The sequence below is a fragment of the Alosa pseudoharengus genome, unplaced genomic scaffold (assembly GCF_046254945.1).
Source record: "Alosa pseudoharengus isolate Yale_2024_CS ecotype anadromous, Long Island Sound unplaced genomic scaffold, YU_APseudo_1.1 YU_APseudo_1.1_scf_6, whole genome shotgun sequence".
NCBI classification, from domain to species: Eukaryota; Metazoa; Chordata; class Actinopteri; order Clupeiformes; family Clupeidae; genus Alosa; species Alosa pseudoharengus.
Genome location: NW_027468848.1, coordinates 33,919,110 through 33,937,183, shown reverse-complemented (window position 1 = coordinate 33,937,183; position 18,074 = coordinate 33,919,110). Strand labels below are relative to the sequence as shown.

The 18,074-nt window shown below is 43.2% G+C and overlaps 1 protein-coding gene across 1 annotated transcript; it reads right to left on the bottom strand.

Annotated features, from left to right (window-relative positions):
* Window positions 1–522: 522 nt before the first annotated feature.
* LOC143106045 (uncharacterized) lies at window positions 523–17,087 on the bottom strand. The gene is made up of 12 exons (XM_076270218.1): window positions 16,964–17,087; window positions 13,812–13,923; window positions 12,745–12,838; window positions 11,203–11,257; window positions 8,268–8,408; window positions 7,789–7,949; window positions 7,142–7,240; window positions 4,206–4,351; window positions 3,561–3,732; window positions 2,405–2,517; window positions 2,216–2,303; window positions 523–2,079 (listed from the first exon to the last, which is right to left on the bottom strand). The coding sequence occupies exons 1-12, from the start codon at window positions 17,076–17,078 to the stop codon at window positions 2,026–2,028; spliced, it is 1,350 nt and encodes a 449-aa protein (XP_076126333.1). The 5' UTR covers window positions 17,079–17,087; the 3' UTR covers window positions 523–2,025.
* Between the last annotated feature and the right edge of the window lie 987 nt (window positions 17,088–18,074).

Genomic DNA, 18,074 nt, shown 5'->3' with positions numbered 1-18,074 from the left:
AGATGATGCCTCCTATGGACACTCTTTGGTACTAACTCAGGGAGCTGAGGTTTGTGGCCTGGTCATATCGGGATTGGTCCTATTGCAAAACAAAATAAATTTGTTGCTTCTATTTTCTACCAGACATCTGGTCACTACATTTGCAACAGTCTGTTTGGATTTCTTTACTTTTAAGAGCAAATATGAATTGTTATAGGTATGAATGATTTTTTTACTAGAACAGTGTGCAAGGGTTGACTCTTCTGCTTTGGTCTGTGATGAAGAACTTATGGACAGGCACATGAAATAGGGGCTGTCTTGAAATAGTGAATGTCTTGAAATAGTGAACAGTTCTGGTACATATTACAAACATTACTTTTTAGGTGGAGTTATGCTTAAAAAACTATTTTAAAAAAACTATTTAACAGCCTAATTTGTCTAATTACAGCTAATGGATTCAAAGGTGCATTTTACTTACTGTAAAAAGGGACATTATAGTAATACATGCACAACACATTCAGTTATCACAGGTGAAGGAACACATAATTTGAAATATTTATTTACTATTCCATTAACAAGTAGTCCATACACAAAACAATTACATAGCAGTCTGACATTAACATGGCCTTTGTCAAAGCGACAACACCACATCAGTCAGTTGTGGAAGACATGTTGGCAAACACCTACAGAAATCACATTATATTGTATAAAATACACCTGAATCATAATCAAAAATACACATTTGTACCTTTCAAGAAATTATAAACGTTCTGAAATCACTGAGGGCTTCATAAAATCAGCAACAGCACCAATACAAAGATCAAATGAGATGTCTGAGTAATTGTGCAAAGAAACAGAGTGTTAAATAAACATTCACAGGAGTTTGATTTGGAAACTTCAGGTAATTCCTTTTTAAAAACAGTATCCCAAAAGAACCCCAGGAACCCCTTAAGCTTGAAGTAAAGTGAAAGAACGATAAACAAAGTGTAGGCCTACATGGCATAGAGGAGCAGGTTTAAAACTGCATAAAACACTCACAGAAAAGAACTGGGATGCTGTATGAGGTCAAGACATATGTACTTCAACAGAAAATGGAGTAAAAATGAACAGATATTGAAACTTTAAAATGGAGGATACTTGACAACACTGATATTTGACTATTATACTTCTACTGATAGCACGAGTTTCATCAGCATTTATGATTCAGACATAACAAGATTTGAATAGCATTTAGAATAGCAGAAAGTTACCAATATGCATAATTTATTTGGACAGATTATTTTCATTTTGATCAGTCTATCCTGGATAAGGATGGGAACTGATAACCTTTATAGTCCTTAGGCCTATATGACTGTAAAGAAAATGCTTGTTACCAAAACGGCAGTAATGCTTTCACACACACAGACACCTACACACACTCAAAAATGCACACAGAGACACACACACACACACACACACAATCAAATAAAACAAACAACAAAAGAGACCATGAACGCACCTCAACTAGAAAAAAGGCAGTTAAAGGTTATTGAGGGAGAAAAAAAATAAAAATTGCGGCTTCATCTTATGTAAACAGTCCTGTGCGCACTTTCAGATTTAAATACATAAAAAAAAACATACAGAATCTCAGAAAATGGCAGGTTCTAAAACTCAAACTCTGTGAGGTCCTATTGTATGTACAATCACATTTGCTTATTCATTCACATTATGCAAAGAAAGGCACTGGGGGGGGCAGATCTAGTCTCTGGCTTGGGTGAGGGACTTAAACCTATGGAGTGACCACAACCTCATAGATTAAATATAAATATAGTATAGGTAGAGAATTAAGAGTGTGTTATTTGAGGAGGGATAATTCCCATGTGGTTTTGGCTTAATGACAGTACACAGTACATGTCACGTATGTGGATACTGCATTGGCTGAGATATTTGTTTGTTTTCTGCATACTTCAAGTCCTCTGAACTTTTTGCTTGCTGGTTTGTTTTTGGAGTGTGAAATGCCCACCGATAAATTGCCACATCAATGACCACACACACTGAAGCTTAAGATCAGAAGTCATATTCCGCAGCACACTCTTGGAGGAACTCCTCGTACAGTCTCTGCTGTTTTGTGTATGAGAGAGAGAAAGAGAATGAGAGAGAGAGAGAGAATGTTAATTCACATGAAAAATTAAATTAACATGTCATATCATATAACTCAGTTTTACAGCTTTAATTTCCCCTTCCAGTTTTCTCTTACCTTTTTGGCTTTGACTATCTCTCGGACAAACTCACTATACTCTGCCAGGGTCTTCTTCTCCTTTTTGGTGAGGGTCTTGCTCCCCTGGCTAAAGAGCACAGGTCAGCAATCAATCACACGCAAAATGTCATCAGGGCTCGCTGCATGTTTAAGCAGACGGTGGCCTCATCTCTGACTATTTTTACTTACCGGCCAAAATACTTGGCAAGGAATAGGAGGAAGTAGCTGAATGCTCCAAGTAAGATTACAAATAATATTTGCCCATCCTCTGGTATCCAGTCCCACAATAGAGCCATGATTCCCTGTGGAGAGACAGATAGAGCCATGTTGACACCAAACATTGACTTTAGGAGCAGAGAACAGGTGTGTTCAAAATGTGAAGCAGTGATGATCTAAAGTAACATCAATCTGGGTTTCCATTCAACTTCTTAATGCGCATGTTGACGATTCAAATAAGAAATTCGGACTGGAAACACTTGAAATTGGGATTTAATCTAATGCAAATTAGAAGTCCATCGGCTAGAGGGAGGTGGATATACTCTCAATTTGTAGTGAGTATAATGAGACTAAGGTTGATGGAAATAAGTTTATTTGCATACATTTGCATCCAATGAATTCTTATGTGTTACCTTACCTATCTTATGCTTATCCAACAGCTGTTCACAACTCCTCCCTTAGTTAAAGAGACAGCAGATGGAATTGCATGCACAAGTGCCTTTTCTTTAGCCAAATGTTCATAAATGCACTTACAATATGCTAACAAGCTGATTGAAAACCCAGCTACTAAGACTCCTCGACACTGGACACTGTTCCTCGCAACTCTGGCATTGCTTCCAACATTCCAAACATAGAACACATAGAGTGGCCGTTGGGGGAGGGGGAGGGGGGGGGGTTTGAATGCTGGGTAAAATGGTCACACTAATGCTGTGTTCCAGACACATTTTTAGCCCATAAGTTACCCGTAACTTCAAGTCTCGACTCGCGACTTAGTAGGCAAAGGCATAACAAATCACGACAAACCCATCTGCGGCTGTTGTTTATGTGTGTGTGACGTCAAAAACGGTAACTGCGAGTACCACGATCTGGTACGAGTTCACAGGTAGTATGTTACGGGTTTGACTGCCATGCCAGGCCACTTTCACGGGTAGAAGATTGTGAAAACACAGGTTACGGGTTGCCTGGAATGACCCATAACATCCTACCACAATGACACAACATCCGGCAGCTGTTGGGTATTGAATTCTATTGGCATTAGCTGACATTTGTTTGTTGGGGTGACGCACAGTGAAGTAGCCTACGGTCAGCGACTCAACATCGGGAGTGAAGAACACAGGAAGTGACATACTGTCGAGAGGAAAAGGGCGGTCGCAAACCCCTCTCCCACCAGGCTGTCCAGCTCCTCCCTGGTGAAGGTGTTGACCACAAAGCTGAGGATGAAGAGGGCGGGCAGCAGGAGACCCATCAGACCGCACATGAAGGAGTGGAACCTGGAGCTGTTGTTGTACCTCACGTTCTCTCTGCAGCGGCAGCACAAACATGCGGTGGTGAGCGTCCGTGTGGAGTGACAAATCAAAAAGATACAACTCATATACAGTAAAAACTTTCACTGAGGGGTAAAATTTAGCATCTGCTGCTGCTCGGCAACTTGAGAACATGTTATGATAATTATATGCAGGCTATGGCCTTTATACGGGCCACACAAAGTGACTAACAATCAATACATGAGCAGTAAGGCAGAAAATTGCTTGGCTGTAATTGATGGAAAAGACCGAGTAGAATAAAGTTTGCTAAACTGCAGTCATCTGGGACACAAGCATTTTTTTTTTAGTCAAAGTACAAAGGGAAGGATCTTCAGTGCATTTTCATATTAAAGCTGACAGCTGTGAGAGCAGGCAGCAAGACCAGCACACTAGACAGTAAGTATTGACGTTACCAGCCAAAGCTGAGTCAGGTGATTGCAGGTAAACATGTGACTCTGCGCCTACTGCACCTGTCCTCTGCCAGTTTGTTGGTGATTGTACTGCATATGAGGTCGCAGTCCTTCTCGAGCTGGTCAAGGGTCTTCTGGACGGCTTGGTTGATGGTCTTCTCTATGGTCTGACACACCTCATCAATCTGATTGATGCACCTGCTCGGCTGAAAGAAAGAAAAAAAAAACAGGGGAGAGCGCAGAGCTTAGTGACCTGCTTATACACAGAAGCTCACACTGTTCTAGGTGTCAGTCTGCTGGAAAGGCAGGGTATCAACAAAGTGCATAATTTAAATTCAATTTGGTTTCTCAAAGAGCCGCTGCATGGAATATTAGATTACATCTGCTCTGCAAATGAACAGCAATGTGAAGCTTGTGAATATGAGTAGGAATCCTCCTCAGGCACTCAGGACTAGTTTCCTTTGCTTGGGAGACTCACTCGTCAGATGGGTTTCAGATGGGCTTCACAAAAACACATTCATTTTAAAACACATATGTTACTAACTTTGTTGGTTTGTTCTTAATTTCAAAGGGAAATTATTTAAAACTGACAATGATGATCAAGAGATCAAGAGGGCTGTGTGCAAGTAGGTTACCTCCCCTGACATATTTCTCTACATATTTTAACTATGTGCTCTAACTGTTTGTAGTTGAAGTTCTTCAAACAATATCTGATCGAAATAATATTTTAGGTTTGATGATCTAAAATGTCAAAATATTTCATAAACCACACGATGATTCTTATCTGTGCAAAAGTTTGGAAATGCAGACACATAAAAGAGGTCAGCAAATGCTTGTCAATAAACACAGACACTAGATATACCAAGGCAAAACTGAAATCTCAAGCATTCTTCAAGTAACGGGCAACCTTGGAACATTTCCACTGTTTTATCGTCTTTTGCATAATATGCTTTCTTTGCTTGTTGTGGACACAATGTCAATATGAAAAAAACAAAATCACAACTTGTCTTTTCTAAAAGAAAGAAAGAAAAAAAACGAAACAACAACGGAAAGCTGGGTTGTCCCTCAACCTGACCCAGCACTGCAGGATGGTCCAAGGATTAGCCATGCCTGCATGTGTCACTGATGGACGCAGCCAATCACCACCCCTTGTCTGAATCCAGCAGCCTGCAGGTGCAGTGCGTCTCTGGTTGCCCGCTTGTACCGACTGATTCATCCTAAACCTGAAACACAAAACCCCTAATGCTCCCCTCCAAACCCTGTACTGTCTATATACAGACACATGTATTATTAAATGCAGGCCACCAGTGGGGTGTTGAGTGATATATCTGGTAAAAACAGAATCACACATGCAGTATATGTGTCTTTCAAAATAACATTGACATGTTATGGAATAATTGTTATCTAGAGAAGAATCAATTAGATAATTGCTTATTTAGACTATACCCTTATTCAGAATAAGGCAATCAGGAAATACTGTTTACATGGCAGCGTCTTATTTGGAATACTGTCTTAATCGGGTTAATATTAATGTCCATGTAAACATACTCATTGACCCTCAACCAGATTTGAAGAGGTCAGTGAATACCAGGGGTCAGGCCTGACACACAAGCCTACATTTTGAAGGTGTCTGGTGCTGAGCCCCTGCACATACTTAGCAGGCGCCAGTCATTTTTGCACATATCCTCAATACACTTTTCTTGTTCTTAATTTAAAGTAAAACACATTTTCACTGCAAAGAACATACTAATAGGGATGTAACGGTATGAAAATTTAACATCACGCTTATAGTGACCAAAATTATCAGGGTTTTTTGGTATTATCGCGGTATAAAAAGACGCAGAGTGGCTACATGATACAGTACACGTTTTACGGTGAAAATGTTCCGCCTTTTAAAGTCAGGTGTAACTTAATCCGAATCGAAGTTAAATCCATCAATTAGACAACAGAATCAGTAGGGTACCAGTTTTGTTTCATTGTACCAGGCCTACTGTATGTCAAAAGCAGGCTTGGATGAGGCTGGGAAGGATTAAACACACGGTTTCCACACCGTGGTAATCAACTGCAATAATTATGATATTTGAAATGAAAACGGTAATTGTTATCGTCAACATTTTTATCGCGGTTTACCATTATACCGGTAATCGTTACATCCCTACATACTAATAAGACAGGAAATTGCAAACAGAGTTTTCTTTTTTTTTGTCAGTAGGTTGAAGCTATGTCAGCCACTTGTCAGATGGCAGAATGAGGTAGTCATTAACCCAATAACAGAATATAGCATAGTCTGACCATTTCATGGCTATAATGTTTAACGTGTTTGGTTCACCTTGACGTACAAGGCTTCATTTATTTTACTTTATTAAGATTTATATGACTTCAATTGCCAATGTTAGTTAGATAGGCTGATCTATGTTCATAAATGTACATTTCCCTTCAATTCGGAAGTTTCAGAGGTACTTGAAAAGTGGAGCAAATCACTAGGAAACTACAGGGGAGCTACAAGGAAACGACTTCAGTTGAGACAACCCCGCTACATAACAAATCCTAATTTAACCACTGAATGTCAGGGATTTTATCAATTCAGTGTGACTATTTGCTAAGATATAATGTGGTCAAATGATGTTTGTGCTCTAAATGTAGTGAACAGTTCTTTAGTTAAAGTACTTCAGTTACAGTTACAGAAATAGGCTACTTCTCATGGCTTGTTCACCCTGTACACAATGAAAATGCTTTTGTTGTGGAGGCAAAGGACTAACAACAGGCAAAAACTATCTCCAAAGCGCTCTATCTACTGACAAGGTAATGTTTCACGATTCTCGCAAGATGTCTTCGGGTCGACTTGATTGCTGGTTCTCTCGGTAGCAACCCGCTATGGCCATGCTTTATGGCTATGCTCGGTGAACGATTCCCTTATTACAAGTTACATGTGTAAACCGATGTTTCTATTGACAGAGGGCTGTAGACAGAGCAGGTATTTCCTGTTGCTGGCTCACCTTCTGGGGATTGGGGATAAAGATGGTGGGCATCTCAAAGCCACACTTATTGAGTCCCGGGCGGCGACACAGCTCCTGAACGATCTGCATCATCACTCTCTGTGGAAAGACAAAGATGGATAAACCGAGGAATGATAGATAGGCTGGCTGACAGATGAACAGACGCATGCATGTTTGGATGATACAGTAGGATGATAAAATGGAATACAACTTTGGGGTTCAGACTAACAATGGATTCTTGTGAGTAAAGCTTATGTTCTACTTAAAAAGGTACACATGCAACTACTCATAATTTAGTTTGAAGTGTCAATGCACATTGCTTTCCTTGAAAGCTGGATCCCCATGACTTTCATAAAACAAGCATTAACTGTTGTATTGTGTTACTGTAGTTACTGTGTATTGTAGTTACTGTAATGGAATATGATTTCATGCACATTACACGTTATATATTGCTACTCATTATGGATAAATAACTGTGTATATTAGTCGAGCTGAGGCTGAGTATAGCTTAATACAAATAAGTCCTAATAGGACTAAATGAGCAAAGATAAGAAAATTGAGTGGATGTTGTCATTTAAATGCTTTTAACAAATAAAACTGTCATGCATTATGATTATAACAAGCATGAGAAGGAGAGGACTGCGCACCTGTCTGTCCGTCTCTTTGCCGGCCTCGTCCGCCTTGCTGAGGTAAAAGCGCAGCTTGTCTGCGGACGTCTCACTCAGCTTCTCCACGATGTTGAGCGTTCGCTTGCACAGCGCCTGCCCCATGGGATCAAAAAACACGAAGATCAAGTCCGCCTGTTGCCCTGGTTGTGAAAACATACACACACACACACACACACACACACACACACACCCAAACACACAGCCTTAATAGCTCAGACCACTGCACCAAACCAAACTCTACATGATAAATTGCAGACCTACTTCTTGGGACAGTTGAAAATCTTTTTTTTTACATTAGGGGTATCACTTTACTGAATCTTCACCCTAATTATTTTATTAGAGGAGCATATAAAATGGATACCAAATGTGTACTGTATAAAATATTAAAAATATGTAATTTTTTAATAAATATATAAAATATAAGTCAAACTAAGTTGAAACTTTAAGCAGTCTCTTACCAAACGATGTGATGGCATTGTTGACGTCGAAAGGATAGATCATGTCTCCGTCCACCAGGCCGGGAGTGTCCACGAAAGTGACCAGACTAAACTTCTTCTGCTTGGAGGTGGAGATTTCGGCCGAGAGGTAATCCGTGACACCTAAAATACAGAACTAGGTCCATACATAAAGGTGCTCCCTCATAAGGCTGCAAAGTACTGACTGATGAATCACTTATTAAGCAGAGGAATTGATGCAGTCTTCTCCCCCAGCATCTGCCTTGTGCATACCAGTCCCGATTGGGCTGATCACTGCACTTGAGGAAGTCCGTAATCAATGCAACGATCTTTAATTGCACAACACAATCATTGTTTCACAAGAAACACCTTACGGGACACATACACACACAGAATCGGTCGTCGTGAAAAGGCTGTTGGTTCGAGCCTCCTTCCTAAAAGCTGCAACCCCAAGACTTCTTCCGAGTCCCTCATGCCTCAGCAGACGTCCACTGCTCCTCGCGCAAAACCCCCGTCGAACGTTGTCCGTTGTCCGTTGTCATGGTCACCCACAACAGCTCTTCAACTGGCAGCTTTAGGACGGACACACATAAAGCTAGCCAGTGAAGAACGACTGTGAAGCAACGCACTGCAAACTTACCCCCCGACTTCTAAACCAATCCCCAGCCATTCAAAACAGGCTGTGGACAAGCGGTCAACTGAAAACACTAAGCAAAGTGTTTCCACCCTAACCCCCCCAAAACCCTCCCATCAAACGGCAACAAGGGTCTTCTGTAGGTGGTGCTGCTGGTGGTGGTGGGGGTCTCGGGAGCACCGGGGGTGGGCATGCGGGAAGATGAGGTGACACTGCAACTCTTTCATCACACGGAGGCAGGTGTTCAAAGACCCGGCACAAACCGATTCCTTGTGCTTTCATGCACTCCGATCTCATTGGCATTCACGCCGCGCCACTCTCCAACGACACATCTCCCATGCCAGTCCATCAATCTCTCTTCCCGTGCCCGCCGTCTGACATCCCAGCCGTCGCTAGCAGGTACACAGAACGCACACCAATGCAACAGACCAGCCTGCAAAACACTGACAGCCAAAAACAAACCCAACCATTCTGACTTAGCGCAAGGCCGCGTTTATATTGCAAACCCTTGCAAAGGGTTTGACCGGCACAGCTTGTCCACTGCAGATAGGGGTGTGGGGATCTGACCAGGGTCAGTTTTGTTCCCCCTGCAGCTTATTCCAGTGCGTATTAAAAATAGCCTGCCAGATAGATTTAGCCAGACAGGACGGAAAGCCAGCCTATGCTAAACCGTGTGCGTGGGATTCTATGATCGCCACCAAGCCAGTAAGCCATCTGAAAGGTGAAAAGGTAATTAAGAGCGATCCTCGTCCCTCGCTGGCACTGACTGCCCCGGCTTGGGTGACTGGAGATGAGTGGCGGGGGTGTATCCAGTGCCCCGTAGAAAAGGCCAAGGGCCAGCCGACGAGACGGGCAGCATCTCCCAAATCAGGACGGGAGTCATGAAGTGATGGTGCCTTGGCTTGACGGATCCTGGACGCAACCCTGAACTTCGGCCCGGCCACACCCTGAAACTATGCGTCATCCATAGTGTCCCATGCACCAGCGCAAGAGGGCGTGCTCGCCCACCCACACATGCACGCACGCAACGCACGCACGCAACGCACGCTTGTCGCATCGCCAAGCCTCCTGCCAGAAACACGCCCCAACAATCCATCAGTTGCAGGAGAATCGAGAGCACCCGTTTGCCGGCAACCCAAAATAACCAGTGACGACGGCATCAAATGCGCTTCATATAGCGGGTCATTTGAAACCGAAGATAGTGATGAGTCACCCTCAGGCAGAGACAAGAGAGACGTGCAGCTAGGTGTGTATGTATGTATGTGTGTATGTGTGTGTGTGTGTGTGTGTGGGGGGGGGGGGGGCAGAGAGTGAGAGAGTGTACCTGCGTGGACGAGTATGCGTGTGTGTCTGTGTGTGTATCAATATCCGAGACATCTCCTGTCCTGCCCTTTCCGTCCATGTTGCTGCAGCAGTGGCGCGGAGGTCTTTAAGACGGCCCCCTCTAATGGATGTGACATTTCTGCCGACGGAGCTCGCTCGCTCTCTCTCTCTCTCTCTCTCTCTCTCCCTCCCTCCCCCCCCCCCGACTCAACTGCACTGCTGTCAATGGGAGCATGACTCACTCCCTCACTGCGCCGAGACGATCCATACGCACGGCATGTCAGCCTACACATCAACCCGGCGCACACGCCACGCCACGACTGCAGCTTTGGCCACACACACAGACGGTCTCACACCCGCCGTGACGCAGACACACCTTGCGCGCCGCAGCCGGCCCAGATGCGGTGCGGCGCCCGCGGCCCTGACCTTCTTGGCTATGACGGGCGTGTCACCACCACCCATCTGCTCGTGGAGTCCCAGGGTGCCTATGCAACCGAACCCTCTCAATGCCGCGGACACAACATAAACCAGGACAGGGAAAGGCAGTGCGGTGCTACTGTTAAGCAATATGAGCGCAATTGTATACCACAGGCTGTGACTCAGAGATATTCGTCATGACAAACACCTCAACATCAAGCTGAAGCACAGGGGACTATGACAAACACACAAATCTTTATTTAGCATCATCTAAGCAGATATAGGGATATGGATATTGTGCTCTGAACGAAGGTCCCTCTCTGAAGCATATTTCCACATAACTTGAAAATCTCGTTTTTTACGTTTATGCACACATCCAAAAAACTGTCTATGAGCATTATGTTAAATCATTTGCCTCCATGCAAAGTACAAGATAGCCAGCTGAACAAGGCACTGAGAAAGCCACCTCGGAATCTACAAGTGCCCCAGAGAGACACACAGAGAGCCTGGGAACCAAGGACTAGCCCTGAAACCATGTCCCAAAATGATCACATGAATCCCTACCTTTAAACTCCAGCAGGGGTCGGAAATGGGGGTAGAGGTGTAGCGTTGCATTGCCCTGTAAGGAGAAAGAAGAAAGAGACGCATGAGAGACAAGCCCAAAAGCTTCACGCAAACAGAAAATAACAGAGAGGGAGAGAGGACAAAAAGGATTATGAGCAACGTAGAGAGAGAAATTGCTAACAGCCGATAAGACAAGCAGGCCCTAATAAATGGAGTATGTGCTCTGTCTCTCCCTCTCTCTCTCACTCTGCTCCTCTCCCTCTCTCTCTCACTCTGCTCCTCTCCCTCTCTCCTGTAGTCGGAGCGACACGCTCTCTCTCCCTGCCAGGGGCTTTTCTGCGGCTCACAGTTCCGCCAGGCGTCGACTCTAAGCCCTTCCTGTATATAGCAGATAATCCGTCGACTCCAGGTCCTTCCCTCTAATTCATCTTCATCTTCATTCACCTTCTAAGACAGACAGAGATTGAGACAAAGAGGGATGAATAGAGAGAAGGAGGAAGAAAAGAGAGAGAGAGAGAGAGAGAGAGAGAGAGGAAGAAGGAGGAGAGTTTGAAGCTGCGGAGATGCGAGTCCTCGTGTTGTTTGAGCACCAGCCCCTGTGTTCTCTGAGAGAGAGAGAGAGAGAGAGAGAGAGAGAGAGAGAGAGAGAGAACAGCAGCAGCAGCAGCAGCATCTTCCTGACGGAGCTCCGCTCTCCAGCCTCGCTCAAGCCCACACTCAGGCTCTCAGTCGACGGCTACTCACACCCTCAGAATCAGCACTAGCACTGGTGCTCACTCGCACGTGCGCGCGCACACACGCTCACACACACACACACACTCTCTCTCTCACACACAATCACACACACACACACACTCTCTCTCACACAATCACACACACACACACACACACACACACACACACACACACACACACACACACACACACACACACACACACACTCTCTCTCTCTCACACAATCACACACACACACACACACACACACACACACACACACACACACTCTCTCTCTCACACACAATCACACTTCTGTCTTTCTGCCACTACTATGCCTAATATATAATACATACTGGAGCAACACCATCATTTGTTCTGCTATTCTGTCTCTCTTACTTCCCCATAAAAAACCTAAAACCTTAAAAAACCTGTAAAGTTACATGCGCTCTTTACAAGCAATGCCTGCATAACATCTGCAGTTACCAATATATATAAAAAGTGTCCTTAAGGGGTGATGCTGCAGTAAGCTTAAGACCTGCTTTGGGCATGGCCATTCACGTTTTAACTAGTTGCTTGCCGTTTCACTTGCCACAACAGCATTACTTGTCGACTGCACTTCATGTAATGACTAGAACAATGCAAGCCTGTCCTCCTGAATATTTTATGGAGATGATTTGTGGTTGTAAAACCACATTCCATTCAGCTAGTCACGTTTATAGTGCTATGATTAGCATACAAGGTGTATAACACAGACCCATGTGTAAAACTGACTTGAAACGTCGTTAAATCATACATGGTGGTACAAACCCTCTATCAAACACTTACCGTTAAAGACTCTCTTTTTCGTCCACTTGTTATAAAGGTAAACCCTTGCGTTTCAATAGCCACTCCTGTTTTCTGAATGTGCTCCTCCACATACCTAGAACATGAATAATTTCAAAAGGTAAGGTACGGCCTTGTGCATGCTCTAGGTGTTCAGTCTGTAAAACACACACACACACACGCACACTGATTTGCATTCAGACATACATTTTATCACTGGGGAAATCACAGTCTGATGAGTAATCACCCTGCATCGATTCTGAAGCTCCTCCAGCAGGAAAAAGCCAGACATGGCAGATTCCGAGCCACGCAGCAATCTGCATGCAGCAGGGAACTGCCACAGACTTGCAGCTTTCCACTAACATCTTTATAAGCACTCATAGTATCCATGAATACTCAACTGACTCACAACACATTCACTCTAGATATGTCTTCTTGATGGTCTACTAGACTTTGTTATACATACATATACACACTGTCTACTAGCAAGTCACTAAACAGAATGAAACAACAACAAAAAATAACGGCTCCATTACTAGCAACAAAGTGAATAGAAGGTTAAATCATACAGCACATCACTACATTACCATATTATTTACTCTTCAAGCATGGGGTGTTCCTCAGGAATCATGCTGTTGCTAAACTGTTGACGGTAAAAGAAGACCACTAGGACATAGCCTGTAGCCCAATGGGGTCATTACACCCCAAGTTCTGAAATTCCCCAATATAGTAACAGATCCACTACCACGTGCAAATGATCCCCAAGCTTTCTTCTACTACTGAAACGTGGTGACAAGCCTAGTCATGGGTCTTCCCTATGGCTTGCTGCTATGTACACTATGGGGGCAGTGGTAGCATGGTGTCTAAGGAGCTGGGCTAGCGTGCAGTAGCCAGAAAAGTTGCGGGTTCACTTCCTGGCTACCACTGTTGTGCCCTTCAGAAAAGCACTTAACCCTGAGTTGCTCTGGGGAGAATAACCCTTGTGATATAATTGACATAATTGTGTTAGTCGCTTTGGATAAAAGCCTGCTACTAAATGCAACTGAAGACATTCTCTAGAGGGTTATTACCAGTTGATAAAGGAACTCTTTCCTGCCGAATGGTTCCCCATTATCATCACTATGATTTTCTTCCGTGGAGGCAGCAGCAAGAGACCCAGACCAGTCGCAATTTTCACCAGCCCTGTAGAAACACCACCACATATCATCAAAATATCCATACACACACAAACAAAGGTGACCATATCACACCAGAAACCAAACAAATGCTGATACTGTGTTGCAAGGCTATGTGAAAAGCATCTCAAATACCTTTCAACATAATTGTCTATTGTTTCATGTATGTCAATACAAAACAGTTAGATTCTAGGTGTTTGAAATGTGTTCCACCAATAGGTACACCATGTGACTTGGATTATTGAAACAGAACTGTGAAACAACTTGGCATATTGAAACAGAACTGTGAAACAACTTGGATTATTGAAATAGAACTGTGAAACAACTTGGATTATTTAAAAAATAGAATTGTGAAACAACTTGCAGAATCAGTTTTCAGTTGTTTCAGGATTCCTATCTGTCCATCTGAGAGCCATGCTGGTTCACTTGACCAGGTACGACACAACAGTGGGTCGGGTCAGTCAGTGTCCCACGCAAGCTGACTTAGACGGTAAGAGTTTCCGTCTACCACTGCACTATCTGATTAAGACACTATACTTAGAGAGCAGACAGTCAGGACTCCATTACAGTGGTGGCATTAGTGGTGCTTAAGGGAAATGTCCTTCCACTTAGACCAAGGTGATCCAATGAACTACAAATAACAAGCTAATCTGTCACAATGCCCTATTCTTTAAGCAAGTAGTAGCCTAGCTCCACTCAACATGTGCTTAAGAGGATACGGTTCGTTAACCTGCTGCATTACACAAAACAAAACAAAACATCCACCATTACAATTAACACATCAAGGGTGGTAATTGTTATGCTGTACAAAACTAATTAGGCAGCCTTATACAGCCACTTGAATACTGTACATCACTTTAACACTGTGCTTTCACAGGGTTCGAGTCGAGATATGAGTGTAAGTGAATATTGGGTCTTTGAAGAGTGGTACAGTTTGAAAACTTTGGATTAGTTTAAAACTGACTGTTTTAGCACCCCATCGGGGTCATCCCTATGTTCCCCGGGTCCTATGTTTCCCGCTACCTACATCACATCCCTGCAAAGTTTATTTCAAAAATATTTCCCAACCAGCAGTGCTCAGTATGACTGGATTATGGATCCATTTAATGCAGCATGTTGGCATTTCATTGAATATATTGTACAATGCTGTATAATGGCCTATGGTTCCTAATATGTTGCTGGAAAACAGAAATATGTGTGTTATGTATTTATTTATTATTATATCTGCAGCACCAGCTGATTTTAACTTTGTTGAAGAGGATATATTTAGAACTTGTAATTATTTCAATAAATTTGACAATTTTAAGCTTGACCTACCACTTTCTTAGAGCGATGAGGGATAGGTGGGGCTCGAGAATGCCCCCTCAAAGTGGGGAATGAAAGAAAAAGTTTGAGAACCACTGATCTAGTTTGTTAACTACCACAGTCACGAGTTGGGTCGCGATAGTCTGTCATTTTTAAAAAGTGGGTCCCCAGAAAAAAAGTTTGAGAAACACTGTTAAATCTAGCCGAGTCTGTATGGCTTCGGTCCCAAGATTGTCTTTGCACTTGGCATGTCATTGTTGATTCTTACTGTACAAGAGGTGAAGGAGGTGATCTAAAATAGCCTTTGGTTGAGCTGTCGGAAGAATGGGATTAATTTTAATGGAACAAAGAGATATCAAACTACTAGGCTGTAGACCCAAAGGGACATTTTTGGATTATTGACGAGTCAGACCAAAGGCGCTTCGGAGCAACGCGCAGTCCCCCCTGAACGGAAAAATGAACAAAACAAACCAATTAAATATCAACTTAAAAAGGCATGTAGTTGTAGCGCGTTTCTTCTGTGAGAGGTGCAGCTCGTGTGTGTTGCTGTCCTCAAATTAGTGCTGAAGCGGACAATGCGAAGTTACCTTGAATGTTAACTTTGAACTCGTTATATTCAGTAAAGAAGCACTACACAAGTAAAACCATTGTAGGCCTATGTTATAAAAAATGTTCTTCATCTATTCTTTTACTCCGCTATACTCAACGTGGAAGTTAGGAAAATCGCCCTTCTGGCTTGTGTCAATATTGCACCGTGCGCGTAGGCTATGTGTAGGCTAGATCTACCTGGTGTGCTACGGCAAGCAACATTGATAGAAAAATACACTTTACTACCGTTTGTGCACGAAATGTGCACTCGCAAGCATATCCCATGCAATTTCCGTGGTCAGATACAAGGCGGGGAACATAGGACCCTTTTCTACAAAAAGGGTATATGTTCCCCCGCTCCCATACAAATAGCGGGGAACATAGGACCCGACACCATCATCTGAAACTGCAGTGGGGACTTCTGGGACATGTCAGAAGACAATGAACTCTGATCTACAAAAAAGGTTTGCCTCACCAAATGAGGATATTCCTTAAGTGCCCTAAGCAGAAAAAAAGCAACATCTGTTTAGTGTAAGATAAATCTTGTTTGGTTGCAGCCTAAGGCTAGGCCTAATCCTGACTGAGGCTTCATTCAGACCGGTTGGTAAACAGCTGTGGGATTTGTTGGATAAACTGAGAGGATGACATCATGAAACTTTGCTGTCGCACAAATGACATTGGGCGGGTAGGCTACATAAACGCAATTGAATGGAGAGGTACAGCATTCACACGCAGAAAACAAGTCTTAATCTTGATGATAAGAAGCAACGTTGGAAAGTGACACAAGACAGAAAGTTGGTCTTGTAGGCCTATGCTTGTTTCCTCCATTAGAACCTTTGAACATAGCTACCACCTAGCCTACGTTATCTCTTAGGCTATTATTCAATGAATATGGCTGTTTCAGAACTAATGCACAAGGTGTTGTTGTGGATAAACCTGCCAATCACAACAGTAACGTTACTTCTGGGTACAGTAGCATTAGCCAGAGAAACCGGTTACAATATTTGTTTCCACACACGTTTACAGTAAATGGGTATCGTATATAACCTTACTCTAACTTCTTCGTTGTGGAGCTCGCTACTTTGTTGCATAACAGATCACGGTTCTGTGTAGCCTGGGCCAATCGTGTTAGAAATATAGCAATAAGTCTTTACCGTTGTCGTTGTCGATATACAAATTGTGACATTGTTTCAAAATTCGTTCGCTTGGTGTAGTTATAGCCGATTCCAATGGGTTCGCGACCGAGCGGGGCTTTCTACCGCCCGACATGTTGAGAGGTGAACGGAATCACTCGTTTTCACTTCAGATAAGGGGGGGACGTTAAAAGTGTTGCACCACTTTTGTCACAGAGGCATTTCTTGCCTCCATGTGGCTAACACTTGAAACTACACTATTTGGATGTGTGTAGGTCTACCAACCATATAGAAAGCTAGATACCGCATTGACTGTCGAGTTCTATTAGGTGGCATCAGAGAAATTGTCTAACTGGCATCGTAAACGCGGCCGCCATATTGGTGGGGGCAGCACCTTTATTGTCTATGGGCAACATTTGCAGGCAATCACAGACACCTGTCTGATTTCCAGTCAGAGTCACGTGCTCCTCCATTGGCCTCCAGTGCTGCCAGTAGGCTACTCCAGTGATTGCTGCCCCCACCAAGATAACGTCGCTATTTACGTACGTTCTGGAGCCCAATGCGATATCTAGGCCTATCTATGCCGGTCTCGCCCTCACATTTCCACTTCCGATGGCCCTCTCCAGTCTCATTCATGGCTGTTTGTTTTTGGTTTTAAGAAGCCTAAGTAAGTAGCCTAGCCTAATAGGTCTGTCCAGCAGCTTAACCTGACTGACTTGCATAGATAGGCCTGTGGATAATCAACCCTGCTGGAGATAAATGCATTTTGAGTTTTTCTAAATCATATTTTGACATCAGCCCTCTAAGTTTGCCAATATTTTTGAGGTGGTAAAAAGCTGATTTAGTCGCTTTCATGTGGCTGTTGAAATTTAGATCACATTAATTAACCACATTTTTTAACAGTATCTTTAATTGCCTTCAACCCTTTTGTGTCAAGGAGCGTGGCAACCCTGAGTATTTTCCTCCTTTTTACCAAATATAATTAGGCTACTTAAGGTTTTTTTTGTTCAGAAAAAATGGAAAATCATTGTGTGGTGGTCAAAGTTGATATTGTGTTGGGCCGCCACAAATAAGTCAATGTATGTACTGGTGTTATTTGAACTTCTATTTCAGAGTTATATCAAAGTCCTTT